The sequence below is a fragment of the Aspergillus nidulans genome, chromosome I, assembly GCF_000011425.1.
Source record: "Aspergillus nidulans FGSC A4 chromosome I".
In the NCBI taxonomy this organism is placed as follows: Eukaryota; Fungi; Ascomycota; class Eurotiomycetes; order Eurotiales; family Aspergillaceae; genus Aspergillus; species Aspergillus nidulans.
Window position 1 is genome coordinate 2,884,784 of NC_066257.1, and position 26,872 is coordinate 2,911,655.

A 26,872-nucleotide genomic window follows, 5' to 3' on the forward strand; every position below is an offset into this window, starting at 1 on the left:
GTTTGCTTTCGTTACTTCTTTCGTTCAAATATCAGTCCCAAGATGTTTCCTTGATTCTTACCTCATATTACTGGCGTTTCGACAAATCAGCTTACGCAGACGCTGTCATCCATGGTCAACCTCCAATCGGATCAACTTTTCGCAACCCATTTGAGATCCAGGTCTTTGTCCGTTCACATTCGCCCTGACCAATATAACGACGAAGCCGATGGATACTTTTGGCTAAGCAAACACCAAAATTGCGGCCATGGGAGAGAACAGTTCTCTCACATGGATCAGTTTTGCTAGCTTCAAAGGCGTCCGATTGTCTTCAACTCTCTCTTTCCTCCCTCGTTCGCATACTAAACCCTTTTAATGGAGCACTAACGGCCGAACTTGCGCTATGCCCTCGAAATCCATTTTTCTGTTGAAAACAACGCATTGCCACGGTGTTCAAGGGCGGAACCAAAAGCAAAGTTTATCTGTTTCCTCATTCAATGTCATTTTCTTATTCGATCTGCCGGCGAGTATCCTTGTCTCCTACCTTTCTGCCGGCGGCTTGCTTGCATGTCTGACTGGCGGACTCGACTGCTCTCTTTACTGCATCGCATTGTGGAGCGTGGACTGTGAAACTCATCCATAGATTGTGATCCTTTTTTGGTCCTTGATAGAAATTCTAATATACTGCGGCGACGCAACTGAGATAAAAGACACCTTCTGTTTTGATATTCACCCTAAATTCATGTTTCACAGCTCACAAAACACAGTTATAATAACCTTCCAAGAGGCTGTCCACGTTGATCAGGCCATTAGCCCAGCTTCGAATTATCTCTAGGTATGGTATGACCGCGCACCTGACCCTGACCAATTCAACTGTACGACTCTACCAGCAAGCTGTGCTGCTGTACTATCGCTGCCTTAAAGAAATAAGACAAACCTTACCAAGTGGATAAAGCTCACCATACCACAATTTAACTCCTTGAAACTCTATAACATCTACTTCTAAGTGATTGGGAAGCTGAATGACCACTCTGAAACCTAGCGGTGACATATGTCTTATCTCTTCCTGTTTCTGTCATCTCAACCCAACCCAATCATAATGGGCTACATATAACAGTCCAGATCGGAGACTCAGAGATTCTAGAAGGCGCTAGAAAACCTTGTGTTGTGGCATGTCCGTGCTCGTGCTTCAGACGTTGGTGGTGTTTTCCCTCTCCTCATGGTACCTATGGATAGTTTACTCATAGTACCTAGTATGGTAGCACAGCACAAGGAGCGTGTGCTACCCGGGCCACCACACTACACTACGCTACGTACGTACCTAACCTTGAACGCAGACCAGGTGGCTTTTTGCCTTCTTTTTTCTGGCCAATGCGGTTGTTCATTCGGAAGGTCGATTGGTGTTACCAGCGCTCGGACTCAGGCTCGGGCGGGTCGGAATACTTGGCTGTACCTGCCTAAGGTAGCTACGACAGTATTATAGTATGTAGTAGTTGTGGTCGTAATCCTGGATCCTTGTCGAGGTCTTGGGCGTGGATGCTTAAGTTGGGTTTGCACGGTAGGTAGGTATGTGGGTTGTTTGTTTGTTTGTTTGCTTGACTGATTGATTGATTAGATGGTTGGGTCACTTGGGTACTAAAGGTACACCTGAGAGTTTACGTGAAATAACGTCCTAAGCGAGGGTTGAGTGGTTGGGTATGTGGTGTTGGTGATCTAAATATATACCAGTTTGTTGGCAATCCTAGAAGTGAGGGACGAAAGGTTAATTGAGTTAGGTAGCAGCTCTGGAATCCATAATATGTTTGGGAACCACTAGAACTCATTGCGGCGGGTATTACGGGTTGATTAAACCAACTAGCGGAGGACAAGAAACTGTATAATTAGATTATGAGCGAAGAAGCATTTGATGTTACCGATGGTATGGAGACGGAAAAAGAATCCGAAATGGCGGCGGTATGCCTATTGCTCGAAAATTCAAAGACCGACAAATTAAGTGTAAATACTCTATTTGGCCCAAGGGGTTAGTTTACATGCAGGGAAAAAGAAACTAGTCGACGAGTGCAGAACTTACTTCCGTATACTGATTCACCTGTAGTCCAGGCTCCGCCATTTCAGCATCCTTCAGGAAATCCAATGGCATCCAAACGAGGTGTCCCTTGATCTTATCGAGCTTCTCCCGGACTTCCTGGACTGGTATGAACGGATCGTACAAATGGCCTAATTTGTAGCCATCTTTGGCGCGGTACTTGTCATACTCCTCAAAGGTCCTAATATTGTCGTCGGGATCGGTGCGGAAGAGCTGCCGGTAGATGTTAGTGTTAACAGTGGCCTGGTCTGTCCACGTCTTCCAAAGATTGTCGTTCATTGGGTCCGTGACGAAGTCGTTTTCTGGGCCCTCGAGAATCTCATTCATGCAGATGGTCGGCGGCTGTGCGTTGGGGTGCTCAGAGGCATCGTAGTTTTGTGCCGGTAGGAGCCCGAGATGTTCTCTCCACAGCTGCCTTCGAAGGGTTGCTGCATGGCGTGCAGCCTTATATGGCTTTCCATCCATTGTGCTATCGATAAAGTCTTGGTCTTCGACAACAATTGCGAGCTCGCTATCGTGGTAACCGAGCTGCGACTGGAAGTAAATGTCAGTTTAGCTATGATGTGAAGCGGTAAGAGTCCCTTACCCGATCGTTGATGTTGGCACTGCCGCATATGGCCACCCTATCGTCGACTATACAGACCTTGCCGTGGACATAGAGTTCTTCCTGTATAAAGTTCTCTTTCTCCGCTTCAGGGTCACCCTCCCACACTTCATCAGACATTTTCCCGCCGTGGAGCATTGTAGTGTGAGAGACACTATCCTTGTTGTTGGCAGTAGAATGTGCTTCGTGAGCCTTATTCCGTTCCTCGTACTTTTGTAATCTGGCAATCCGTTCTTCTCTCTCCTTTTCTGCGCCTCCGTAATTGATCTCATTCTTGTCGCCTTCCTTGCCAACGGAGGGGTGAACACTCTCACTCGTGAGGGTCTCTGCAACTCCACGCTGAATGTCATTGAACGTTACACCTGCTTCTTTCTCCAGTTCTTCCAACGCAGGAGTCTTGTTGATTCGATCATATGCTCGCAAATTGAAGACGAAGATATGATCTATATGTTATTAGCGAAGTACTGCTTTGCGATGAAGCTTGACTCACTTGTAGGATCAACTCCCTGAGCCGCTATCTGACCAAAGATGGAGTGTTCTCCCCGGTTAATTGACTTGTACTGGTAGTCCATGATAGCCCTTGTTCCCGTCGCCTCGTTCTGTCGAAGGTCTCCGGCGAATCCAGGAATCGCCGGTATGACAATAATCACTCGGAACTTTCTTCCTTCTTTGCCCGCCCGAACGCAAGCATCGACTATGGACCGCCCTATTGTATTAAGAATAGGGCTTTGTTGATCGCCAGTAGCGGTGACTAGGGTGTGTTAGCACAATTCAATCCCGCATAGGACATTCACCAAAGCTTACTGAAAAACTGATTCTCAATGTAAACAAAATGTTCGGCCTTATTGATAATGTCCTTGTAAGCGTTCTGAATGCTGTGTTCAACGAGGATGCCGCTGCTCCAATCAGCACTGCTGCGTACAATCTGTGCTGTACAAGATCCTTGCGCTCCCATAGGCTTGGTGTTCAATGGCTTGTAGGGGTGCTGCACATAATCACCAACTGGAAACTTTGGGCGCTGGACGCCAACGAGGTCCTCATCCTTGCCCGTGCGACCCTCGAGCAATAGCCAGTCAACGGTTGGATCCCGCTTATACTTGTCGCGCTTTATAAAATTCCATCGGAGGACAAAGTGCTCAGCAATGTCGTAGACACAATCGCCTATCACGCCCATAGCAACATCATGCCAAGGCATTCGACCATACTCGGCTTTGCTGAGTTCATTAGACTGCCATTCGCCTACACTCTGGAAGTCCATTATCCTGTTATTATTGAACTCCTGCCCTGGAAAGATCTCCATCCTGAGGTTCGATGGGTGGACGTCAGCTAACGGGTGCTGGTGAGTGTCCCATCTGCCGAAGCATAGGTCAATGCCTCCAATAAAAGCCACATTGTAATCAATGACAATGAATTTCTCGTGATGGGCCTTGTGACTGTTAGTCAAATACTGGATGAATCGTCGAGATGAGCTGAAGTTACCCAGTATAGTGTCATATCGGCGGCATTTTCAAAAATATTATGGTCAGGATGGCGAAGTAGATTGATGTTGCCATGCCCAGGGCTACCCTCTGGGCATAGTGCCCTGAGAGCGTACTTTGTATGAGCAGAATTACACGTTAATGCTTGGTTGACCTGTGTTGGTTAGCAAGTATGATGAACATGACACTACGAATAACCAACCTCCTTGTACACAATCACATATATTTTCACGCCAGCCTCAGCTTTGCGCTTGAGGACTTGATCTAACCGCCACTCTTGGGCTGTGAGAGGAGGCCTCCGGAGGAACAGTTCCGGCGAGAGCCACCAGTCTTCAATGTAGATCACCTCCTTCGCTTGCTCCAAAGCTATGGAAACGGCCCAGAGATAGTCGAGGGCGTCAACATACCATTTGACTTTGTTTCCCTGGCGGACCGGAGCAAAGGATCCAAAGCGGTTTGACTCGCAGATGGCAGTTCTCTTCCGATCTGTCTCCTTCTCGTGTTCTTCATCATGGCGGTGGTTCGGGTTCACAATGTTGAAGAACTTGCCGACCCTGTGCTTTAAATGATGCGCCTTTTCAGAGATATGGCTGTCTGTGCTTGTGTTAACGCCCAATACTCTAGAAAAGCAGGGGGCTGACCTTTCATGTGCTCTTCGAGGTCATGAATCTTCTCCTTGAAATGGGACATGATGACGCGCTAACAGATAGAGCCAATTGACAAAGCCTCATTGACCGATGAGTGATGGAAAGAAACGAGGCAGCCTGGAGTAAATACAGAATACAACCAGCCTTACGATGAGGGGCTGGTGGGGGCATGACGTCGTGCGCGTCATCGGCCATCCTCGCCCTCCCACATTAACCCACTGCAGTTACCTTCTTTTCTCCTCATCCACCTTGGCATCTTTCCTTGGTTAGGAGATATCGAGATCTGGCCATAGGGCTGTTGCCGATGCTCAACCGATTGGCAAGTTTGCGAGCCACCTGGTTCCTGGCCAACCTCCGCATACTGTGCGTGGCCTTCTCCACCTCTTTCAGCACCCCGGCTAACGCTACAAATCAATTGACAGCGACTTCAAGCAACACCCAGTCGATAACTTTTGGCAATCACTTGCTGATATAGCTATTGCACCATGGCACGCGATTTCTACAAAGACGGCGTGGATTTCGCATCACTCGCCCTTCAGTCGGCCGATTTCGCTAAGTTGTCGGTGCAACATATACAATTATTCAGCAGCATCCTGACTAACATAGACCAGTCTGAAGCCGAACCACCAATTGGATTTTACAGACCCCGACGCTGTCAGGTAAATCACGATAATGAGCGATATCCTATTGCGCCGATTGACGTCCAGCTCTCAGACAATTGACTGTCAGTCTGCTCAAACGGGATTTTGATCTGGATGTCAACATCCCAGAGACTCGATTATGCCCTCCAGTATGTGAAGTTTGACCTGCTGCTAGGATCCGACTGATTGACCTATAAATAGGTTCCGAACAGGTTAAATTATGTCCTATGGTTGCAAGATCTGCTTGACACGACGGGCGCTGGATGCCGAGATGCCTATGAGCCTGAAAGAAGTGTGACAGGTCTTGACATGTGCGTTCCTACACCCTTTGTCAGAAAGTTTCTAAGTCCCACCAGTGGCACAGGATGCTGCAGTATATACCCTATATTAGGCGTACGAACGAGACCGAATTGGACTTTTATCGCAACTGGTAAGGGGCACATCGAGCCCGGTTCATACGTGGCTAATTCAAGAAGATATCGACGACGAGAACATCAAAAGTTCTACAGAGACTGTCAAGGCGAACAACCTTGAGTCACGCATCCGGATTGTGAAGACCAACGCAGATAATGATCTCATTTCTCTGAACACTCTAGGAGTGGAAAGGTACTGCAAGCTAGTTTCTTGACATTATCCCAAGCTAACAGCCGCGAGACTCGACTTCACAATGTGTAATCCACCATTCTACTCTTCCCAAGACGAAATGGTAGCCTCGGCAAAGGACAAGGATAGACCTCCATTTTCGGTATGATCCTGGATTCGTTAGAACGCATGCTCCACTACAACTAATTCCGGAAAAGGCATGCACCGGCGCAGAGATAGAAATGGTCACACGCGGCGGCGAAGTATCCTTCGTATCCCGCATAGTCACAGAGAGTATCGCTCTCCAAGATAAAGTCCTCTGGTACACATCCATGCTCGGGAAACTAAGCAGCGTCTCTACACTTATCGAAAGGCTTATCGAACTCGGTAACACAAACTACGCCGTAACAGAGTTTGTCCAAGGAAATAAGACCAGGAGATGGGCAATTGCTTGGTCATGGGCGGATCGTCGTCCAGCTGTGGTATGCACCCCATATTTCAATAAAGAAAGGATTTGAAGCCCAACTCATACTGCTGTGCAGAGCGTCGCCCGCGGCATCAAAAGCCCAAATTACCCGAAACACCTCCTCCCCTTCCCATCGGAATACACCTTCGCCCTCCCGGGACGCTCTATCGACGAAATCAGCAGTGCAGTCAACACAGAGCTCTCGTCACTGCATATCAGCTGGACGTGGCATAGTGATCTTACTACGGGAATCGGCTTCGCGTCCACAAACGTCTGGTCTCGCCAATACAGGAGGGCGATGAAGATATCCTCCGGTGTCTTAGACCGGAATCTGGACGTTGACCCTCATACGGCGGCGCTGGGGTTTAGGGTTCAGTTGGCTATGGAGTCAGACACGGTTAGAACTGGAGATGAAACGAGTACTGAGAAGAAGGAAGTTAGGGTTCTCGTTAGGTGGCTTAAAGGGACTGACTCGGTGCTGTTTGAGAGTTTCTGTGGCATGTTGAAGAGGAAACTGGAGGGGCGGTAGACTACTAGGTAGCTTTTTTGTCCGTATCACCACAGGACATGAGATGGAATGAGAAAATAGCTTGAGGTATTCGACGCGTTAAATATTACAGCTTTTCTCTACTCTGGACAAGACGAAGCACAAGAAATCGCCAAGTAACGCAAACGAGAAATATAATTTGGATAGTCATATTTATAGGAGTTTTACCTACTTAGCTACTTACCTACCCCCCGAAACCTCGCCCTGCAACTCCTTCAGCCTTCCCCATCCCTCCGTATCCTCCCAATACTCCTTTCCCTTCCCCATGATTCCTCTAACGGCACTCTTCGCCTTGAACCTCCAATCTTTCGCAACAAGCTCCTTTTCTTCACCAACCTCTTTCGTTTCTTCACCGTCTTCATCCTCCTTATCAAGTGGTCCATACTTCGCATACCCACTCCTCACTAGCCGTTCAGTCGCGCTCACAATCTCCATCCACCGCTTCTCATCGCCCATTTGGAACGCACCCTGGCTAGCAGAAGCGACGGTCGCGCGCCAGGCTTTCTCGTGCGCTTCGAGGGCTTTCGAGGGTCTGTTGCGGAAGCGCTCGACCGTGGCGATGAGGAGCCAGAGGGGCGCAGAGTGCGTGATTAGAGGGACGACTGAAGATTCGATTAAAGAAAGAATGGAGCCGGGGATTGTGCCGCTGCGGACGACTTTCTTCGTTCTGCATTTCCTCCCGCTTACATCTCCGTCACCGTTTGACGTGTTTCCGGGGTCCGGGTTAACGTCGATAAGGAGATCCTCATAGTTGTAATCCGTAACTAGGTGGTCAACTAGCATTCCCAGGATAGGGATATCGACTGCCTTTTCACCTTTCTTAGGACCCAACAGCTCGATGACTTTGCGTTGGGCGGTAATGACGTCGCGGTAGGGTGTTAGAGGGGGTGGAATGGATGCGGCGACTGTGAGCAGATTGTCCCAGATACGAGAGTCTGTATTTTTTAGCTGTGCGGCGCGGTGGAGCGCGACGATGGCTTCGCGTTTGCGCTTGTACGGGTCTCGTGCGGGTTTGGCCGGTTGAGTTTCGGAGTCTTCTTCGTCGTCGGCGGGTTCGCTCGCTTCCGCCAGTTGGTCTGTAGAATCGTCCAACTCAGACGGTTTGGAAGTGCGCAGCATTGCGGCTGCGAGGTTACTCCATGCCTCGGCGTCATTATCTTCGAGTTGGACTGTGCGGGTAAAAGATTCAACTGCTTCATCCCACCGCTGGAGCTCGAGTTGCACGCAGCCGAGGGCAAACCAGGCGCCGTGGTTGAGTCGGTTAATGTTTAAGCTCTTCGTATAGGCTTCGGCAGCTTTTTCGAGGGCCGGCGGTTTGAGGGTCAGGAAATGACGGGCGAGAGACCGCTGGGCGCGCGCATACCGCTGGTTCGAGACATCCCAGGCGCGGTCATACAAAGTTGGATCGCTTTGAATGTCACCTAAGATGCAGAAGAGGCGGGGGGCGTCGGGTGGAAGAGGGGAAAGTTCCGGCCCTTCGAATTGCTCGTTCTCGTCGTCGGGGTTTCCGGTGGGTGCGTAAAGCTGTCTGCGGACAGTGACTCGGGCTTTGTCTTCCTTATCGGTGGCGGCGTAACAGAGCGCAACTTCAGCCCACATTTGCAGGCGCTCGTATATGTCTAGGGCGGTTCGAAGCCCTCCCAGGTTGACCCAGCGGTTGGCCAGCTCAGACTCAAGATCCCAACGGGTGGCAAAGCTCAGGAGCCAGATGTACTTGAGACGGTCTGCAGCTGACGCCGACTCTTCTTTCTGGGGCCTTGGGAGAAAAGTTGTTGGCTCTTGTTGGGCTTCTGTTGTCTGGGTATCTGAGGTAGCGGTATCCGCAAGCACCTGGTCGACAAGAGCTTGCAACTGAAGGACAGATCTTTCAACAGTCCTGGATCTGTACCCTTCAATTCGGCTCCGTAGTAGCAAAGCTTGAGTGTAGATTTGCCAGTTCGAGCTGCCACCGTCAAGAACACGAGTAGCATAAGGAGCGGTTTCTTCTCGGGTCAGTCCGTCCTCAGGCCGGGTGTTAGTGATCGCTGCTGCGAAACAAAGAAGGATAGCAGAGTCCACGGGGTCAAGCATTGGTTGCTCTCCCGGGTCAAGAGAGGCTAATGCGGGCGGAAGAGAAGATTCCTCCTGTACAGTCACAGCCTTTCCTTGTGACTTTTGCTCATCTGGTTTAGTGAAGGAAATTGCCTCCAGAAGGGTATCATCGTTGAGATCCAGATTTGTCGGTGCAGCTGCATTGTCTTTGGTCCTTTCCGAGGTTTCAACCCCATCGGTATTGCTTGGATCTTCAGCACTCTTCGCTAAGATGACAAGCTGACTGATGTCTCTTTGTTGAAACTTGGTTCGCTTTCCCAATCTACCAGTCAAAGCAAACTCGAACTTCCGCTCCGCAGCAGCCCGTTCAAGGTCCGCTCTAGCCTTAGCGTCGAAGCCGTGGTGGACATGAACGGTAGCACGTTCCAGCAGGAATTTGCCCTTTTCCGCGCCAGAGGTCATATGATTAAGCAGTGTCTCACTGATCACATCCAGATCCTTATAGATAACATCCTGCAGCGTGCTGGTGATTTCTGATAGCATTTTCTGGTGGAGGAAATTGACGCGCATCCGTGTAGTCCGAGCCACTAACGGGCCACCCTCGACAAGTACATCAGCATCAACCAAAATAGCCTTGGCCGCAGCAAAGAGCTCCACACAAGGGGTAAGCTTATATGCTGCCTCTCCATCCACAGAGAGATCCCGGATTATCTTGTCACGGAGCGCGCGCAAAGTATCGGGATTCGAGCGTAAGGCCTCAGGTATGATAACATCCGCGGACTTGAATTGCAGCGGAGGACCAGTGACGTTAGACTGAAGGAACGCAAATAGTGCAGCCAGACCAATATGCAACAGCTGGGACTTCTGTTGCGCAGCACTCAATCCATTGATCGGCGTAGACACGACTGCTTTCGTCTTCTCCGACACAAATTGGGTATATGAAATCTCGCCTCGGGTTACGCGCTCGAGAGACAAGTCGTCCGAGTTGTGGCCGAAGATTGCCTTTGCCAACGGCAGCTCGAGTAACGGCGCTATCTGGCCATCTTCAAGGTTTATCGGGTCACATTGCTCGTTAAGCGACGGCTCGCTGAACAGTGTGTTCAGGAATTCGGGAAAGTTTGTGCTCGAGAACTGGGCCATTTCAATGGTTTTCAGCCTAGCGATCTTTACATGGTCAGTAAAGGAACGTATACTAGTACAGAGCACCACAGGTAGATGAGCACTTACCGTTGCAGAGAGGGACCCAGAAGAGTGTTAGAGCGTTGAATTATCACGCGATGTAATCACCGAGTCATACCGGATACCCAAAGAACAGGGCAATACAGATATATTTACCGAGAGTGCTGAAACAAGAATGACCATAGACAAGCGACGGATTCAGAATGAGCGACTGCACCAGGCGATTCTCATCCGATTAACCCCGCCATCTTTTTCCGCTCCAACTTTTTTTTTGGGCGGCCTTATCGATAAGGCAGCAGTTAGCCAGTCAGCGGGCGCTAAGCCAGCGGAACATACACGCACATGCCCAACTATATTCCTAGTTCGTTAGCCATCAAGTCGTTTCAGAGTTAATGAGGGAACCTTCAGTCCTCCATCTACATTAAGATCTACAGCAACGACAAATACCAGTGGCCTCTTTTCTTCCTTCAATTGCAAATGCTTTTCGTTGCCGCCAACGTAACCGTCTGACTCGCTCCTTGGGGGTACCCATTTGGACTCGAGCGTTGTTGCTTTTACATCTTGCAGAAAGTAAGTCAGGTATAAAAGAGTGCAGTGGTAGTGGCATGATTGTCCGCACTGGTAAGTTTAGTCTGCTGCAGAAAGAGGTTTTCAGAAGTAGGATAGGGCATAATACTACTTCCAGCGTCCGCGCCGGATGACCTCGTTTCCATTATCGTCTATGACGCTTTCCCCGTCGACTCGAAGAATGCTGGATGCCATTATTGCCGTTAAACAGGTATTTAGCCTTTGGTCATGTGATTGTGAGGACCAAAAGGCCCTGGGTTGCCGGTACGGGAGCGATGAGAGACTGAGAACGACAAGCAAAGTCCAATTAAGAGTACACAGAGCTGTGCATAATTCCAAACAGGTGAGAAGGCCGAGTGAGTTACCCTTGGCAGTTCAGTCCTAACAGCATTGTTCGAGTTGGACGGGGTAATGATTCGTGTCAAGCGCTTCTTTGTGGAGAATCGTGAAATGCTTAGAGGAGATGCAACGGCTAGACAATTGGGAGTCATTTAGTCTGATTGTGCTCGAGTCCGCGCTTGTTCTGAAACAGCACGAAAGATTGAGCGGTGTACTGCACAGCTTTTCTCTGGTCTGCTTCGATGATGGAAAGTAACAGAAATTTGTTTTAATAAGCCAGACATCACTATTAGGATTCGTAAGTGCCGTAGGGTATCCAGTAAATACCAACTTATATACATGAACATAATGCAAAAACGGTCAGCTAAACCAGACACGCGATTCAAACAGAACTCTCACAGGTGGTCGTAGCAGTCTGCCTATGCAGACCTAATGTGAGTTAGTCCTATTACGTCTCACTGAAAGTACAGAAATATCACCAGTCCTGGCCACGGTCTCTCATCAAGATTTCGATGGCCTCATCTTCTGGGACTGGGTTATCGTTAAGCTCCTTAACACATTGCGTTAAGCCTTCAGCAGCTTCATCCACCTGTTCGGCCGACCAGCCTGTGCAGGCCATTACCATCCGGCGGTAATTCTGGCCGAGTACCACATTCTTGGACCTAAGAGCATCGATCTCATCTAGAGTCTCCTTATTAAACGCCCGATAGCAACTAACTCTTTGTTCCAGGATCTCAGCGGACGGTAGCTTGCGAAGGTAGGCAATCTGCGCTTCAGAAAATCCAGACGCGGGATCGAACGTCTCTGGAAAGAGGGCCTCGAACTCAGCGATCTCGAATCCGGATTCCTGATCAGCATCACCGAGTGATACAGGTTTCGATGTATCACCAAGATTTGTGAGAATTTCTTTATGGGCCTCCAGAAGGTCCGTTGATGACTTCTCCAAGTTTTTCAGCCGTCTGCTTGTTTCCGTCCGGTCGATAGACCTGCGTTTTAGCTCATCCAATTGCTTCTGCTCGATTTGTCGTGCCTTCGCCGACTCTCGGATCTTGGCATGCCAGTGATCAAACTTCTCTTGCTTGCTCGTCAAGCTAGCGGCCAGCTCTTTATCGAATGTTCCTAATGTCTCCTGAACAATAGCCGTGACTTGAGCCGTTGTTGCTGGGACGAAGTCAGTAGGTGGATTTGAGTGGAATGACGTTGCGCATACCTTCCAGGATTTCTTTCCTTGTCTTTGCCAACTGAGCGAGAAAGGTGTCGCTCCGACTCCCAGCTGGTTGAGAGCTACCATCTACCATGTCCACGCCAACACCATAGTCCGCTGGTCGAAGACCGGTGTGATTAGGAATGTGAGGATCCGCACCCACCTCCAACAGTTGTGGGACCAGAACAGAGCGTGCACGTCCCGCTAGATTAAGTGCTGTATCTCCTTGATCATCTCGGAGATTGACAATTTCTGAGATGAACCGACCTAAGGTAATGACCTCATTAGAAAGCGGCATTCCCGGTTGGCTTGCAGTGCCATTTGACTGTTGGTTCAATGAGGTACCGCCATGGCGAACTATGAATTCGAGCAGCGCCTCAAGGTAGTGTTTTGCAGACACATGACCACCATGTCCAGTAGCCGCCATAACTGCAATATGATGCAATATTGTTCGCCCACTTCGGTCAACCATGTCAATAGTCGGAGCCAAGACTTGTAGCAATCGCGGGAAGCTCCTGTAGTCAAGATTGTTCCGTGTGCCGACAGCTTTCTGTAATGCAGTTTCACCCGCCCCATTTAGCCGGGCAATGTTTACGCCTTTTTTGACAAGCGCATACACAAGTGGCATACGAGCAAGCATAGCCGCCCAATGTAAAGCATTATTTCGATACTCGTCAAGTGGAACTTCCAAGTCCTCGCCTGACAGCTGAATTAATGCCGGGTGTGTTGAGAAATCTTTAGTTGTTTTATCCAAAAACAAGGTCATGATTAGCTTCATTTTCTGAAATCTTTCAGGAGTGGTGGCTGGTGGAAGAGGATCGAGACCATGTCTGCCTTCATCAATATGATGCAAGGGCTCCATGTCTTGGTAAAATGAATCATTTGGCTCCGTAGGTGTGGGTTCACTCATCGACATCGATGTGCCGTCAATGGGAAGACTGAAAGCCTGCGATGAACGAATGCGCTTGCGGGGCGGCTCCATAGGTTCTTCCTGTTCGAAGCTCATGGCATCTTGCGGTGCATATCGGCCATTTGTTGGAATATTGCTCGCGAATCCACTGTCAGAAGCGGCACTATAAAAGCTTTGTTGGCTCCCAAAGGGGGGCTGAGCATCTTGACTGCCCATCTGTTGTGACGGTTTCCGTATGACACTCAGCCGTCTGCTGTCGCCGCCTCTTGCCGCAGGAGACTCGAAACGAGCCTTGCTCATGGCATTGACGGCGGTCGCTGCGGTGCGGGATATGTTTTGAAAGAACGTCCCCTGCTGAGGTTGAGACATGCTCCGGTTTTCCATTCCACTATAAAGCCGTTTCCTTTGTGCCGCCATTGCCTGCTCCTTTGTTGGAGTATCCAAACTGTCCTGACCAGAAGCTGCCGTGCCATTAGGGTTCATGTCATATTCCAATAAGGGCCGTAGCAACTCTTCAACGTGGTATTCGCGACATAGCTCCACACCCCTTTGGTAATTCACCCACGTTCCCTGGTATTTACCATAGCCGCCCTGAACCTTCTCATGCTCACCAGCCGCGATTTCCTTCTCTAAAGTCTTTGTCCTCCGCGCCTTGACCACACCAGCAACTTTTAAAATCTGGGTAGCATTCAGCCAACCATCAGAGCGTCGCTTCATAACTGCGACTCCATTCACCTCCATCTCATACACTGAAACATTGGAATAAACGGCCTATGAGCCATACAACATTAGAGTCTGCACAGCAAAACAGAGAAAAACCCATCAGCGATAGGGAAAGACCAACCCTGTAGATCTGAGGCTTGAATTCCTCGTGGTAAATCATTGTTCCATAGCCGTTCATATCCTCAAACCCACTGAAACTAGCCCTCGCGCCGTTCGGAAGACCGTTGGAGTAATTGAAGGACATGGCCGACTGTTGAGAGCTCTTTGGGGGTGGTGTAGCGCGCGGCGTAGAAGCCACAGACTGTGAAGCGTTGAGTGAGCTCATTTGGGATTGCGAGAAGGACATGCCATTTGCCGACCCAATGCTACCTTGTGAATAGGACATAGAGAGACTTGGACGTTGTTGATGGTGATTGCTGGTAGTCATCGTTGAATGCCCCAACCTGACTCTAGCAGGCTCCTATGGAGGTTGGGACGCTGCCTGAGGATTAGCGGACTTGACGATATCACCCGAAAACCGATAGCATAGCCTGTTTAGCATACATCGAATATGGCAAGATATATAGTAAGGTAACGTCGAAGTAGAGAAAATAGACCGACAAGAGAGCAAATGACATGCGTGGGGAAATTGCACCTTGATGAGCCCGCCCAGTGGCAGGATGCTGGAATTAATTCGCGACAGTGGCGCGTATCTATCGACCGAGGAAAGAGGATGACAGACAAAACCATTCAGACCAGAAGACAGGGCTTATGACCAAGAACGACAAACCATGTACGCCTCCGAGAACTGACGTCGACTCCGCCCGAGAATTATGCAGAAATCCACACGAGAGGGGAGACGAAGCTTAAGGATCGCAGACGTGCAGCAACGGTGAAATCGCGTTTTGGCGCCAATTTCGCGTTCCGGGCGAATTTTCCGTTACGGGCTCGCAGCTATCAGCCGGGACCGTTGCTTCGCCAAGCCTACTCCACGACGATTCAAGCGAAGCACTTTGAAGACAGCACGCATTCTTCATAATAGCCACCCATGGCACCCCGAATCTTGGTTCTACACTCACGAGAAGAATGGCGGAACCTCCTCCGTAGCCTTCTGCGCGAATGTTCCTACCTCCCCGACCCCATCGCGCGATCAGCCTGCCACGAGCAGGTCATATTACGATTCCGCCGGTACCATGTCGATCCAAAAAAACATGATGAAGACATCGAGAGATTAAAGACGGCCCGCAGGGAAGTCGGTCGGTGGCAAGCCGATGCGAAAAGCCGCGAGATTTTCATTGAGAGGATGATGAGAAACTACAAGGAAGCCAAAAAGTCTCTCTCAGTCCTTCGACGGGCAAACGAGGGTTTCACGAAACCACTAGAAAAAGTGCTAAAATTCGCCTATGGACGCAGTGGGAGACGGAGGGCTGAGTTGCTGAACAAACTACTTCAAGATCACGGCGCCGTGAATTCGGACGATGTCAACGCCCTTATCGCCGCCGCAGACCAGTTCGAGAAGAAATGGGTGGCCCCACGAGTCGCTACAGATCTGCTGAGATCGCAAATCGATAACCCGTATGTTTCGCAAATAAGTGATCGTACTATCCCTATCAAGGGCGACAAACCGCCTGGTGACATGAAAAATGCTTGGGGCAGAAGGATGCCATTAAAGCGCGGAGCGCATTATCGTCGGAGGTGGTATAAAATGGTCCTTGACGCTCTGCTCCCTCCCTTACCTGACTCCCAGTTGAAGGTGTTGGAGGGTCTAATGTCTGGAGCTATTCCATGGAGCCCGCCGAAGCGCAGGTCACAAAAACACACTACTTCGCCTGCAGATGCGAGTGACCTCGATTCTAAGGGTGCGATGATCCAGACAGTTTTGACGGATGGACCACCAAAAGAGGGAACGTTTGCTGCGTATAAGAGTGGTCGCCCTCACAATATTACAAGACGGTTCATGTTCCGGCTTTGGAAGCGAATTTCGTGCCTGGTCCCGCGACATCGATGGGACGCGGAGTCCAAGAAGCACATATTCGAATGGGATACAGCGTCGGTTCCACCAGATATCGCCGTTTCTGCTAAGGAGGATAGCTCGCTGAAGATTCTCGGCGGCTCTGATACCGAATCCAAGACGTTACATAAACCGAAGGAAACTACGAAAAGAGCTTCTTAACGATATGATCGCCATCTGGATCATTTTTATTATTAAAATAACCTCTGTATAATATACTAGGAATGTAGATTAGAACCTCTTTGGTTTGTCGTTTGCAAGCTTGCGTATAGTAGCGCACCTGATTCTTGTCTCGCCGTATGTTACGGACGCAAAGCGACGAAACGGTGGTGTGTACATTAGGCTCAATAGTAGTTTACAGCCGAAGATGGACTCATCTTAGAAACAACTAGCAAGTGTTAATGGCAACGGTCTGCCAATGCTATTCATGCAGAAAGCAACACGCGCTATTATTCCGGTAAGGAACAAACGAATTAAATTAATGACCACGGTTCCAAGTCATACGCATCCCGTCGCCATAAGACATAATGCTCGGAACATCTCGCGAAGTGGTGCGCTTCCTTGGCAACATGACATCATCGAACCCTGTTAGTTATATAGTCCCATGACGCATGGTTTTGAGCTTTTGATCCAGCATTTCTATTTACCAGAGTCTCGTATTCGAAACTTATATACCTAACTCACCTTTCTCGACTTTAACATTCTACAACCGACATAATGAGCTACGCTGAAGCTGCGGCAAAGGGTCCCAAACAATCTCCCGAAGAGGTACGTCACGCGGACTTGACCACTTGATTATTCAACGTTGTTAACATTTAACGCAGGCGTAAGTCGAGACACTGAACGACTCAAAGCAAGCGCCAGACTTAACATTGACTGACTTCTTCTGTTTCAATATAGTCGCGCTCCCAACATCAATCACGTTTATAGAGACGAAGGTGACAGCACAGCGTCCTTGATCGATGTTGACGGCCCACATGTGCAATCAGTTGACTCCGACTTCCTGCAGAGGGAAGTAAAGACCACTACCCAGGCTGAGCGGATAGAGCGCGAGGAAGAGGAGTCGGAAGAGGCTCGCGAGAGGAAGGAGCAGGCTAAGAACAAGGCGAAAGCTAAAGCCCAGCGCGCTCGAGAGAACGGTGGCAATCCTGTGTTCATTGGAAACGCCGCTCTTCTGGTTCTTGTTGGCGCGGGTCTCGGATTGGGCGCCTACAAGAAGCACACGCAGGGAAAGCTGTCGTGGGAGCTTGTTGGACTGTGGACAGGAGCTGTGGGGGCCTTTGGTGCTGTCGATTACTTTGTGAGCAAGTACGTTCCTCCTCGCCCCTAGCTCACTGGAGTTTTTGTTGCTAATCAAATCTATGTTCAGATGGCTTCTCCAGAACAAATACCCTCCCAAGCACTAAGTGAGGATTCTTGAGTTTTCTTTTGTTAGTTTTTATACCAGAGGTTGCCGGCTGTTGAAGGGATACTTTTCTAAGCATGGGCGTCTTGATGCAGTTTCGAAATGATTCTGGGTTAATAACAAATATAATTCTGCTTTCAAATGATCCGGCACTCGATTGAATTTCCTTCAGCGTATTGCTGGGTAGAGCTGACGGCAAAATGCTAGGGGAACTACTACTTACCAGGCGGGAGGAGCTGCGTAAATCGGCGACTTTGGAATGATATCTTGATATGAGAGTTTGATCTTTGTAGCTCTCAAGTATATTTGTAGTCTTGCGCATATATCTGGTCGAACGCAATCGCAGAAGCGTCACGCGTAACTATCATAAATCAGGCAATGTCTAAATGTCTAAAGGCGGTGGCCAGTTGTCTACTACCTGACCAAGAATAACATGTGGCATCACCGATAACAACAAATAAACTTGCAGAAACAATTGATTTGGAACTCGCTAGCCTTACTGATATAACCGTCTAATACACTGAATCTAGTGTTTTCGCGGCGGTTTGAATTGGAACCTCAGCGTGCGCCCGCCACCTCGCAACTACTACGTATATCCTCCGTTATACCGAGAACTTGCTGAGAACAAACCAGAAGATGGTATGAGGCTCCCCTATAGATTTTTTTGATATTCTTGACTGAGAGTGATATTTCTTCATGTAGAATTCACTGTTCAACTCCGCTCTGAAGCAGTCATCTGCTATACGCCGTGACCTAGACACATTTGCACAATCCCCTGCGACAACTCCTGCAGCATTACAAGGTAAATTTACGCTTGAAATCAGTAGCCAGTTCGAGTAGTCGAAGTCCCGACCGTACCTACAATCACCGATAGTTTCTGACTTTGCATCAGGACAGATTGCAGCGTCCTTAGCGTCCCTATCGCGAACGATTGATGACTACTCAGCATTGTCGAAGCGGGAATTGATACCAGAAAAACAGGAGAAGGCGTTTGAACGAGTGAAGAATTTCCGGGCAGAGCTACAAGATTACCGACAACATTTTGATCAACTACGGAAGGAGAGGGAGGATGCCGTAAGTGCTTTTAGTATGGACAGCCATTGAATATAGCTAATACATCACCTGTCACTAGCAATCTGTAACGAACCGCCATGAGCTTCTCGGCCGCCGTCCGCATCACGCAGCCACCCCTGAGAACCCTTATGCGCAACCTTCAGCAGCTCACGCATCACCTTTCGCACCTTCATCGTCACGATCAGGGTCCGGGTTCGGAGGTTCAGACTATACCCGGGAAGCGCATGCGCTAAGGGAGCAATCATTCTTGTCAAATACAAGCTCTCAAATCGACGAATTCCTTGACCGAGGCCGTGCGGTACTTGCTGATCTTGGACAGCAGCGAGAAGTATTGAAGGGCACACAGCGTCGCCTCTACAGTGTTGCGAATACCCTAGGAGTGAGTGGAGAGACGATTCGAAAAGTGGAACGACGAGCGAAGCAGGACAAATGGATTTTCTGGGCAGGGGTGGTACTCTTTCTCTTATTCTGCTGGGCAGTATTGCACTTCTTGAGATAGCACATTATTACCTTTCCTTTGAATCAATTGTAACTACAGCATTTGCTTGTACTGGCGGCTGTCGGCTGGCTTGACAGTTTCACTAGCGCCGGCGTTCATTGGGTTTTGGGTTACGATGTTACCTAGGTAGCTTTCTGGTATCGCGCATTTGCGAAAATACCAGGAGTGTTCTATATTCGACATATTCCAATTGGCCCACAGCTTCATAACAAAAACAAAAGCTCTCAGAAAGCACCATGCCTTGTAGCTTCAGTTGCTCGAGCTTAGCTGGCTGTTCCGTTGCCATGTGACCGGAACGGGACCGATTTAAACCGAATCTTCACCGGGCAACCGGCACCTCTCATCTGTCGACGGCTTTCTTCCTCATCTTTTCTCTCCTCTCTGTCTACCCCCGTCTTTCTATCTTCCATTGATATATCACCTCTTGTCCTTAGGCGCCAGTTACCATGTTCGCTGCTCGCCAATCTTTCGGTTTCCTTCAGAAGCGGGCCTTCTCGGCCTCTGCTAGCCAGGTACGTGGACTCGGTCGCAGCTCGTGCTTCTGCTCTTGCTCTTGTAAGATCGAAGGCGTGTTTATAACAGCACACTGATCACTTGCGCGACATCTAGGCCTCCAAGGTTGCTGTCCTCGGTGCCAGTGGCGGCATTGGCCAGCCTCTGTCCCTGCTCCTCAAGCTTAACCCCCGTGTTTCCGAGCTTGCTCTCTACGATATCCGCGGTGGACCTGGTTCGTCACAGCTCAACCAAGCTGCTCTTTTTGGACAATTGGGCTAATATGGACTCATTTCAGGTGTCGCTGCTGATATCAGCCACATCAACACTAACAGCACCGTTAAGGGCTACGAGCCTACTGAGAGCGGCCTCGCCGATGCCCTCAAGGGCTCCGAGATCGTCCTCATTCCTGCCGGTGTTCCCCGTAAGCCCGGCATGACCCGTGACGGTAAGGAGGATGACTGTGAAAATCTACGAATAGGCACTGATCTTTTGATGACAGACCTCTTCAACACCAACGCTTCCATCGTTCGCGACCTTGCTAAGGCCGCTGCCAAGGCTTCCCCCGAGGCTAACATCCTCGTCATTTCTAACCCTGTATGCGTCATCGGAACTCGGAGACATGGAACTCGTGCTGATTCTTCCAGGTCAACTCCACCGTCCCCATCGTCTCTGAGGTCTTCAAGGCCGCTGGCGTCTACAACCCCAAGCGCCTCTTTGGTGTCACCACCCTTGATGTCGTCCGTGCTTCCCGCTTCATCTCTCAGGTCCAGGGTACCGACCCCTCTAAGGAGGCCGTTCCCGTTGTCGGTGGACACTCTGGCGTGACCATCGTTCCCCTGCTTTCCCAGTCCAACCACCCCAACATTGATGGCAAGACCCGCGATGAGCTTGTCCACCGCATCCAGTTTGGTGGTGACGAGGTTGTCAAGGCTAAGGACGGTGCTGGCTCCGCCACTCTCTCCATGGCCATGGCCGGTGCTCGCTTCGCCGAGTCTCTCCTCCGCGCTGCCCAGGGCGAGAAGGGTGTCGTTGAGCCCACTTTCGTCGAGAGCCCTCTCTACAAGGACCAGGGCGTCAACTTCTTCGCTTCCAAGGTTGAGCTTGGCCCCAACGGTGCTGAGAAGATCAACCCCGTTGGCGAGGTTAACGAATTCGAGCAGAAGCTCCTTGAGGCCTGCCTCGTTGACCTGAAGAAGAACATCCAGAAGGGTATTGACTTCGTCAAGGCCAACCCTTAAATGATTTATGCTTGAAAGTATTGCAGCAGCGTTCCTCCCTGTATAACAGTCCTGTCACCCTATCTGCCCCATCATTTCTCACTTTATCGACTTGTATTACATAGGAAGAACGCGCTGCTGATGGAGTACTCTCTTCACGGGAATGGTGACGGGAGATATGACATGTATTTCTTATCACAAAATATAAATCAAAATCGTAATTACGACTTATGATAAATTTCAATTCTTTGTATAACCGGAGATCTTATATTCCTGTGATAGGAGCTTCGAGAGTGCCAAATGTGTTAAGAAAGGTAGTAAGAAATGCAAAAGGTTTCAACATGGCCTGGGTGCAGCAACATTTGAATTACGGTATAGCTAGATAAAACTTCAATCATTCCCGCGCAAAATATAGTCCAAATTAGAGAAGCGAAACCATTCTCCAAGCCCAGATATTCGTAGTACCCGCCAGTCATAAGTCATCATTCATTCCTTCGTCCAATGCGACATCGACATACCCTTCCCTCGTCTGCTTGTCCATTTCACTTCCAGCACATAATGCGACGACTCCAATAACCAATAATGAACGACGGGAATCAAAAGGAGAGTGACATGACCACTTATTTGTTTAGACATAGACGTATTCAGAGACGCGCAGCAAATCCAGAACTCTGTAATCGGAATGAGCAACGTGACAGAAATGTAATGGAATCAGTGAAGGCGATCGTGGAAACTAAGTGTAACTTCGCATAGCATCCATGTAACCCGAGCCACCACGCAAGTCGTGGTCAAAGGTTTCGGCAACCTCGAGAACACGCTTGATGTGCTCCATGGATAACGGATTCCCTTCGTTGACTGCGAGGGCTTGCGCTGTACGCACGGAGTTTTTTATCTATGATTATTCAGTTAGTAAACAGCTTGAAGCAGGAAGCGAAGGAAATGGTCAGCTTACCTGCCGCCCATTGAGATTATGGCGCGATAGCATGTCAAAGTCCTTATCCGTGAAGTCAGCGCTCTGTACGCCCTCGACCGCCTGCACCCTCTGCAAAAACATCTTCCACACGCTGCGCTTTGCCTTGGTAGTCAGGTCGCCGTAGCGCAGTGCAACGTGTATACGGGATTGGAAGGCGTCGTCGAATGTTTCTACCCGGTTCGTTGTCAGAAAGAGGATTCCCTGAAAATATTCAAGGAGACGGAGGAAGATGCTGACAAGGGCGTTGCGGTGGATATCCTGGATTGTGCGTTTCTCTAAGAAGATATCTGCTTCATCGAGGAGGAGCACGGCACCCCATGAATGAGCGATATCCAGAATCTTGTTCAACTCCCCTTCTAGTGTTCTTGAGTCGGTGCCTAGCTCACCTGCGCTCACCATGTATAGGGGCCGCTTGAGGAGCTCGGCAATGCCTTCTGCTGTAAGGGTTTTTCCTGTGCCTGGGGGTCCGTGGAGGACGGCGACGAGACCTCGCCCTTTGCCTTGAATCACGTCATCGATATTCTGGGCGGCGCAAAAGGTGTGAGACTCAACCAGGGCTTTGACGATGGACTTTTGGTTGCCTGGAAGGACAAGAGAGTCGAAGGCGTCCTCGCTCCATTGAATATCACTAACTCCGGAAACGCTGAATTCCAGCCAGAGTTTCTCGCTGAAGGCGAACCCTAGGACGACTGGACTTGCAATGAGGAGTTCTTCCTCTGTGAATTCTCGCTCAGAGTTGTCAGAAACTTCGTCCAAAATCTCTTTCTCGACTTCGTTCCCGTTCTCGTCTACCTCTACTCGAACAAGTTGGGGTTTACCCTGCTTATTTCGGACGAATTTGAGCTTTGTCTTGGGCGTATCTGAGTCCTGGTGTTGGGTGTTTGACTGATTTGACTCAGAACCTGACACGCAACAGCAGCCGCCGTCAGTCTCGTCATCGGAACCGTCTAATAAGTCAGGATCATTGGGACGGACGGTGCTGATGGGATAGTTAGGGTTGATGCGACGGTGTATTGCAGGGTCAATCATGATCCGTCCGTTAATGTTAACCTTGATGACGGTGCGCTTTTTCTTGTAAAACGCCATTCCTTTATGGAAGCGGTAATTCATGCCCTTCAGGGAGACGAATTTCTTACCCCGTTCGATGAGCTTCGTCCTGACATCGTCGGCGTCACGGTGATATTTGAGCGGGTAACATCCTAAACTGGTGATCTTGCGAGCTCCTTTGAAGGATTCCACAACTGCTTCCATCGTTCCCATGCCAAATGTCTTGCCGTCATACTCAAGATAACGGCCTTCGATGCTGTACCACTGACCTTTCATAAAGGATGATTCCTTGACGGCATACTCAACCTTGAACGCGCGGGGCTCGTCCTGGTTACCATATGTGGGCGCATAGGCAATGGTATTTGGCTTGAACAGCGCCCAAAGCAGGTCGAAGGTTATGGTATTCGCCTCCAACAATGGATACAGTGTCTTCTTCGTCTCGGCATAGTCTGTGTCCAGATATTTAACAAGCACCTTCAGTTGGCGCGCTTTGAGAGATGCTATCTTTCGAGCTTTCTTCTTCTTCTCAGTCTTGGCCAGCTGCTTGAGCTCCTTCATGTAGTCCCTGGTTTCCTCAAGATAGAGAAATAGCATGTTGGGGTCCACAACAGCGGTATCTTGTACCAAGCTGACACCCTTCACACCGTCCATTACCTTGCCCAACGCTTCGCGGAGGTGCTTGCTCTTGAGGTCTACCACAGTTTCCATGTATTTGCCTTCCCAATCGAACTTGCGGCGCACAGTAAAAAGGTATTGGTCCCACTCATTGGCGTCGGGATCGTTAACGGTTTCAGTCAACTTGTACTTATGTATTGTGTTGTCCCATACTGCTCAGGAGATGGAGGGTTAGTATTTTCTACCCTAATCAGCAAAGGAAGAAGGCACGCACATTGATCAACTCTCTTGAAGGCCATTTTTGAACCAGCCTTTCTCGCTAACTTTTTCTGCAAGCCTTTTTGGGAATAATTTTTCTGAGCATCACCTAGGGCATCACCAAGCAGATTCCGCCTCCCGCGCAATTTAGTACGTTTTCCAGTCCCCTCTTTCGACCTCAGCTTCTCCTTGGCCAGGGCTAGCGACATATCGATCAATTCGGTATCACCATCGTCGAATTGTTGGTCCTCGGAAGAATCATCCACAGGGTTAAGCATCCTGGCCTTCTTGGCTTTGAGTTTGGAAACAAATTTTCTGAGTTGCTTCTCATCGAAAGAATCGCTCTGCTCTGTCTCCTCTGTATCAGACCCTTTTTCTGTATCATCATCGTAGCGTGACCTGAGCTTCGTTTTCTTCTTATTGCGCTTCATGCTTTGCTTCGTCTTTGTCCTTGTAACCCTGCGTCGGGAATGCCGGTCAATTTCCGATTCTGAAACCGCCGAGGAATCGTCATCATCTTCTGAACTAGATCCGCTGGTGTTCGTGCTCTCTGAAGACGAGCTTGCATCGGAAGAGCTATCATCGCTGGGCGTAACTATTGACGAATTCTTCGCTGCCTTCCGTGACTTCTTCGGTTCGCGGTCCCGCGAGCTGGGCTCTTTTTCCTTCCCGGTGTGTTTCTTGCAAACAGTCTTCCTCGCATTACTCTCTGCAACGGAGACCGCGGGCTTCGTGTCGACTTTGACGGCATTGTTATCAGCGGCCGGATCAGCGTCATGCTTGGTGTCGGCCGTAGTTGTGGAATTGGTTGTGTCAGCCATAGTTTTGGCGCGCTGGGACACTGGGAACTGGACCCGCTGTGGAGCTTCCGGGAGCGGAGTTGAAGATAGGCTCGCGCTTGGATCTAGTTGCGCTTCAGGTCCTAGAGTGGATCGAGGACTCTCTGAGGCAGAAGCAGGAGTATCAGCGTCTGCGGACATCATAGGCAATTTATAGCATGGGTTGATGAGCGTATAGAGAGAACGACGCAGGCAAAAAGTTGAAAGGATTCTTAGAGCTGAGGCCAAGTGGAGTGGGGACCAAGAGCCCCTGCGGATAAGAGGAGGGAAGACGATGAAAGGCCTCAGAACTGAACAAAAAGACAAACCGGATTGACGCACCTCAAATATTGACGAGCATCAACTTTCCGCCTTGCTTTAGGATTACGTGGTGCGCACTAAAGGCTGGAAGAGTGAAGCTTCTCGTTTTGGCGGTGTGTTAGCCTAGTTTTTTGTAGGAAAGCATGGCCGGGGCAATAAATACAAGAGGGTTTTAAAAAAGCAGTCCACAAGGCGCAGAAAAACGATATTTAAGAAGAGTCAGTCTGTAAGCCAAGGTAGGCAGATGAGCAGCGGAAGCCTGACGAACTGAAATAGTCCAAGGAACAGCCGGCAGCTGCCTGGCGATACCTGGGTGAGGCTGCCTGGTGGAAGACCATAAGCGTAGGCAATGTGATCTTGAAGTCTACTCTTCCTGCAGCACAAACTCCGCCCCACGACGCATGTCTGCCCTTCTCCCTACCTTTTACCCAGACGATCGTCAGCCTGGACAAGGCGGCTTATAGGTGCTCTGGTAGCCTTATCAGCTTCGTCTCCTACTGAACTGGCCGCTCTGAATAAGTAAACCGGCGCGCACTTGGCTATAACACCAGGCTTATAGACAGGCTTCCCCCAGAAAATCTATATGAGTTGAGTAACCTCCCGAAATACTGGCCTTTGGGCATCTTCTTGCCTTATTGAGAACTGACCTGGCTTCTAGCTAAGCAAGGGCCCGAACTCACGCCCAGGCAACGCACAGTTCATGATGATTTTTACGGTACCCCGGCTCGCATCCCCGGTGAGTTTTCCTACAGCGCCTTCCGTGAGAAGAAGTACACGCTAAGCCCTGGGCCACTGGTAAGTCGATAACGGCCAACTGTTGTTGCGAAGTAGCCGATCACCTACCGGCTTTTCTTTCCAGTCCCGCTGCAAGCATTTTGCGCAAGAGGACTAGCAAAACAACGGGCACTCCACTGAGGGAACAAAACCGGAGAGATACCCGGGATTGGAACTAGAGAGACCGTCCGAAAATCTGGAATCTTGTTACACGAATCGCTGATCGCGAAGTTCCCAGAAGAAACTGCAGCTAAGGACGATGGAGCACAGCTGGCGAATGGCGTTGCCCGGTTTGCATGCAGAGTTGTCAGTTCTCAGGGTTAGTGCAGGTACTTCTTCCCAATGCTTTCTTGTCAGTCTATGGACTGAGCGCTGCCGAGCCCTTTAGTGTAACTACCAAGGTGGGATATTTCAGGTCACGATGTGTGTTGGCTCGGACAAATCGATCGTCTCAACGGTCAGTCCCACTGACCTCAGAAACCGATTGAGCAGTTTGGTCCAGCCGGCGATGGAGTTGATCGAGATGAGGATCAGTGATTATCTTCAACCATGTGACACAACAACTGAGCATCCGAATCAATCGTGCGATTAATGAATCGCAACTCGGGCGAGAGCTGAAGGATGCCGCTTCACTTTTTTAGTCGAGAATCGAATCATCAAACAGCAAACTGTATACGAAGAAGCAAGCAAGCTTTCATGCTTTGCTAATTCACCGTCAGCATCTTGTCAGTGCCAATCATGCTGGTTGGAGTATAGAGCATTAATAAGGCGTTAGTACCGCGCTTACACTCAGCCAGAGCCTTTAGGGTATGTTTCCCAAGACATGGAGCAAGCTGATAGCAGTGCAGCGTAGTTCCATGGCCAGAGATCTGTATTGTATAAATAACGCATTAGTCTTTGTAACCAGAGCCCAGACCGCTGCTATTATGACTAGTTCCTGTAGCCTACTAGCAATCCTTCGTCTTATGGACCTGGAATCGAATGACAATCATGGCACGCGAATGAAGTTCAGTATAGTTTCAATGTTACCAAATCCGTGGAGTATGTACCAGAGTCTGAGTCTATCATTAAAGTATATTTATCTCTTTATTTCGTAAACATAAGCGGCATGTCCAAGAAGCAGCTCCTGATGATGCTCACTCAATATCACCAACACAAACGAAGTCTCCTCGCTCTTCCCAGCGTTTCACCTCAACTAGGAGCAACACTTCTTGACTTCATGGTGTACTCTTCCTCTTCTCCAAGTGAGGAATCATACTGCCATTTTTCTACCCTCCTACATCCTGCTCGTTCATCTTCCTGCACCAACTCAAGTTCATCTCTAGCCCTCACACCAAACCGTGACCTCCATCTAGTCATTCAATTCACTTCCCTGATTTCTCATTCAAGCTTGTAGTCAGTCA

At 49.5% G+C, this 26,872-nt stretch overlaps 8 protein-coding genes across 8 annotated transcripts, besides 1 other annotated feature; 4 read left to right on the forward strand and 4 right to left on the reverse strand.

The window, feature by feature from the left end:
- Positions 1-26,872: part of a sequence feature (contig 1.112 1..353724(1)) that runs on past both edges of the window.
- Positions 1,724-5,123, reverse strand: pldA. Its single transcript, XM_050611028.1, has 8 exons — positions 4,789-5,123; positions 4,350-4,741; positions 4,149-4,301; positions 3,474-4,095; positions 3,160-3,420; positions 2,652-3,112; positions 2,051-2,599; positions 1,724-1,983 (listed from the first exon to the last, which is right to left on the reverse strand). The coding sequence occupies exons 1-8, from the start codon at positions 4,835-4,837 to the stop codon at positions 1,969-1,971; spliced, it is 2,502 nt and encodes an 833-aa protein (XP_050467153.1). The 5' UTR covers positions 4,838-5,123; the 3' UTR covers positions 1,724-1,968.
- Positions 5,280-7,012, forward strand: ANIA_06713 (DUF890 domain protein; the record flags this gene model as incomplete). Its single annotated transcript, XM_659225.2, has 8 exons — positions 5,280-5,404; positions 5,509-5,584; positions 5,637-5,665; positions 5,729-5,865; positions 5,912-6,041; positions 6,090-6,180; positions 6,236-6,499; positions 6,560-7,012. The coding sequence occupies 8 exons, from the start codon at positions 5,280-5,282 to the stop codon at positions 7,010-7,012; spliced, it is 1,305 nt and encodes a 434-aa protein (XP_664317.2).
- Positions 7,143-10,201, reverse strand: ANIA_06714 (tetratricopeptide repeat-containing protein EMW1; the record flags this gene model as incomplete). The annotated part of the gene is made up of 1 exon (XM_659226.2): positions 7,143-10,201. The coding sequence occupies one exon, from the start codon at positions 10,199-10,201 to the stop codon at positions 7,211-7,213; it is 2,991 nt and encodes a 996-aa protein (XP_664318.2). The 3' UTR covers positions 7,143-7,210.
- ANIA_06715 (putative APSES transcription factor (MbpA)) lies at positions 11,622-14,410 on the reverse strand (the record flags this gene model as incomplete). Its single annotated transcript, XM_659227.1, has 3 exons — positions 11,622-12,307; positions 12,357-14,031; positions 14,105-14,410. 3 exons carry the CDS (start codon positions 14,408-14,410, stop codon positions 11,622-11,624), a joined length of 2,667 nt encoding a protein of 888 aa, XP_664319.1.
- Positions 15,011-16,135, forward strand: ANIA_06716 (uncharacterized protein; the record flags this gene model as incomplete). The annotated part of the gene is made up of 2 exons (XM_050611041.1): positions 15,011-15,218; positions 15,288-16,135. 2 exons carry the CDS (start codon positions 15,011-15,013, stop codon positions 16,133-16,135), a joined length of 1,056 nt encoding a protein of 351 aa, XP_050467154.1.
- Positions 16,604-17,529, forward strand: ANIA_10847 (uncharacterized protein). Its single transcript, XM_050611045.1, has 4 exons — positions 16,604-16,745; positions 16,874-16,911; positions 16,983-17,281; positions 17,343-17,529. Exons 1-4 carry the CDS (start codon positions 16,691-16,693, stop codon positions 17,377-17,379), a joined length of 429 nt encoding a protein of 142 aa, XP_050467155.1. The 5' UTR covers positions 16,604-16,690; the 3' UTR covers positions 17,380-17,529.
- On the forward strand, positions 19,328-20,896 carry ANIA_06717 (malate dehydrogenase mdhA). The gene is made up of 5 exons (XM_050611049.1): positions 19,328-19,463; positions 19,561-19,678; positions 19,742-19,891; positions 19,946-20,040; positions 20,091-20,896. The coding sequence occupies exons 1-5, from the start codon at positions 19,398-19,400 to the stop codon at positions 20,682-20,684; spliced, it is 1,023 nt and encodes a 340-aa protein (XP_050467156.1). The 5' UTR covers positions 19,328-19,397; the 3' UTR covers positions 20,685-20,896.
- Positions 21,397-24,066, reverse strand: ANIA_06718 (ATP-binding protein; the record flags this gene model as incomplete). The annotated part of the gene is made up of 3 exons (XM_659230.2): positions 23,573-24,066; positions 21,616-23,510; positions 21,397-21,555 (listed from the first exon to the last, which is right to left on the reverse strand). Exons 1-3 carry the CDS (start codon positions 23,985-23,987, stop codon positions 21,397-21,399), a joined length of 2,469 nt encoding a protein of 822 aa, XP_664322.2. The 5' UTR covers positions 23,988-24,066.

Excerpts from the sequence above, each read along its gene's own strand:
- pldA (XM_050611028.1), bottom strand. The coding sequence starts at position 4,837 with ATGTCCCATTTCAAGGAGAAGATTCATGACCTCGAAGAGCACATGAAA. Across the intron at positions 4,302-4,349 it reads ATGTGATTGTGTACAAGGAG|GTCAACCAAGCATTAACGTG; the intron begins GTTGGTTATTCG and ends TAACCAACACAG. Across the intron at positions 3,113-3,159 it reads TCAGGGAGTTGATCCTACAA|ATCATATCTTCGTCTTCAAT; the intron begins GTGAGTCAAGCT and ends AATAACATATAG.
- ANIA_10847 (XM_050611045.1), top strand. The coding sequence starts at position 16,691 with ATGAGCTACGCTGAAGCTGCGGCAAAGGGTCCCAAACAATCTCCCGAA. Across the intron at positions 16,746-16,873 it reads ACAATCTCCCGAAGAGGTAC|TCGCGCTCCCAACATCAATC; the intron begins GTCACGCGGACT and ends GTTTCAATATAG. Across the intron at positions 16,912-16,982 it reads TCACGTTTATAGAGACGAAG|AGGGAAGTAAAGACCACTAC; the intron begins GTGACAGCACAG and ends GACTTCCTGCAG.
- ANIA_06717 (XM_050611049.1), top strand. The coding sequence starts at position 19,398 with ATGTTCGCTGCTCGCCAATCTTTCGGTTTCCTTCAGAAGCGGGCCTTC. Across the intron at positions 19,464-19,560 it reads TCTCGGCCTCTGCTAGCCAG|GCCTCCAAGGTTGCTGTCCT; the intron begins GTACGTGGACTC and ends CGCGACATCTAG. Across the intron at positions 19,892-19,945 it reads GCCCGGCATGACCCGTGACG|ACCTCTTCAACACCAACGCT; the intron begins GTAAGGAGGATG and ends TTTTGATGACAG.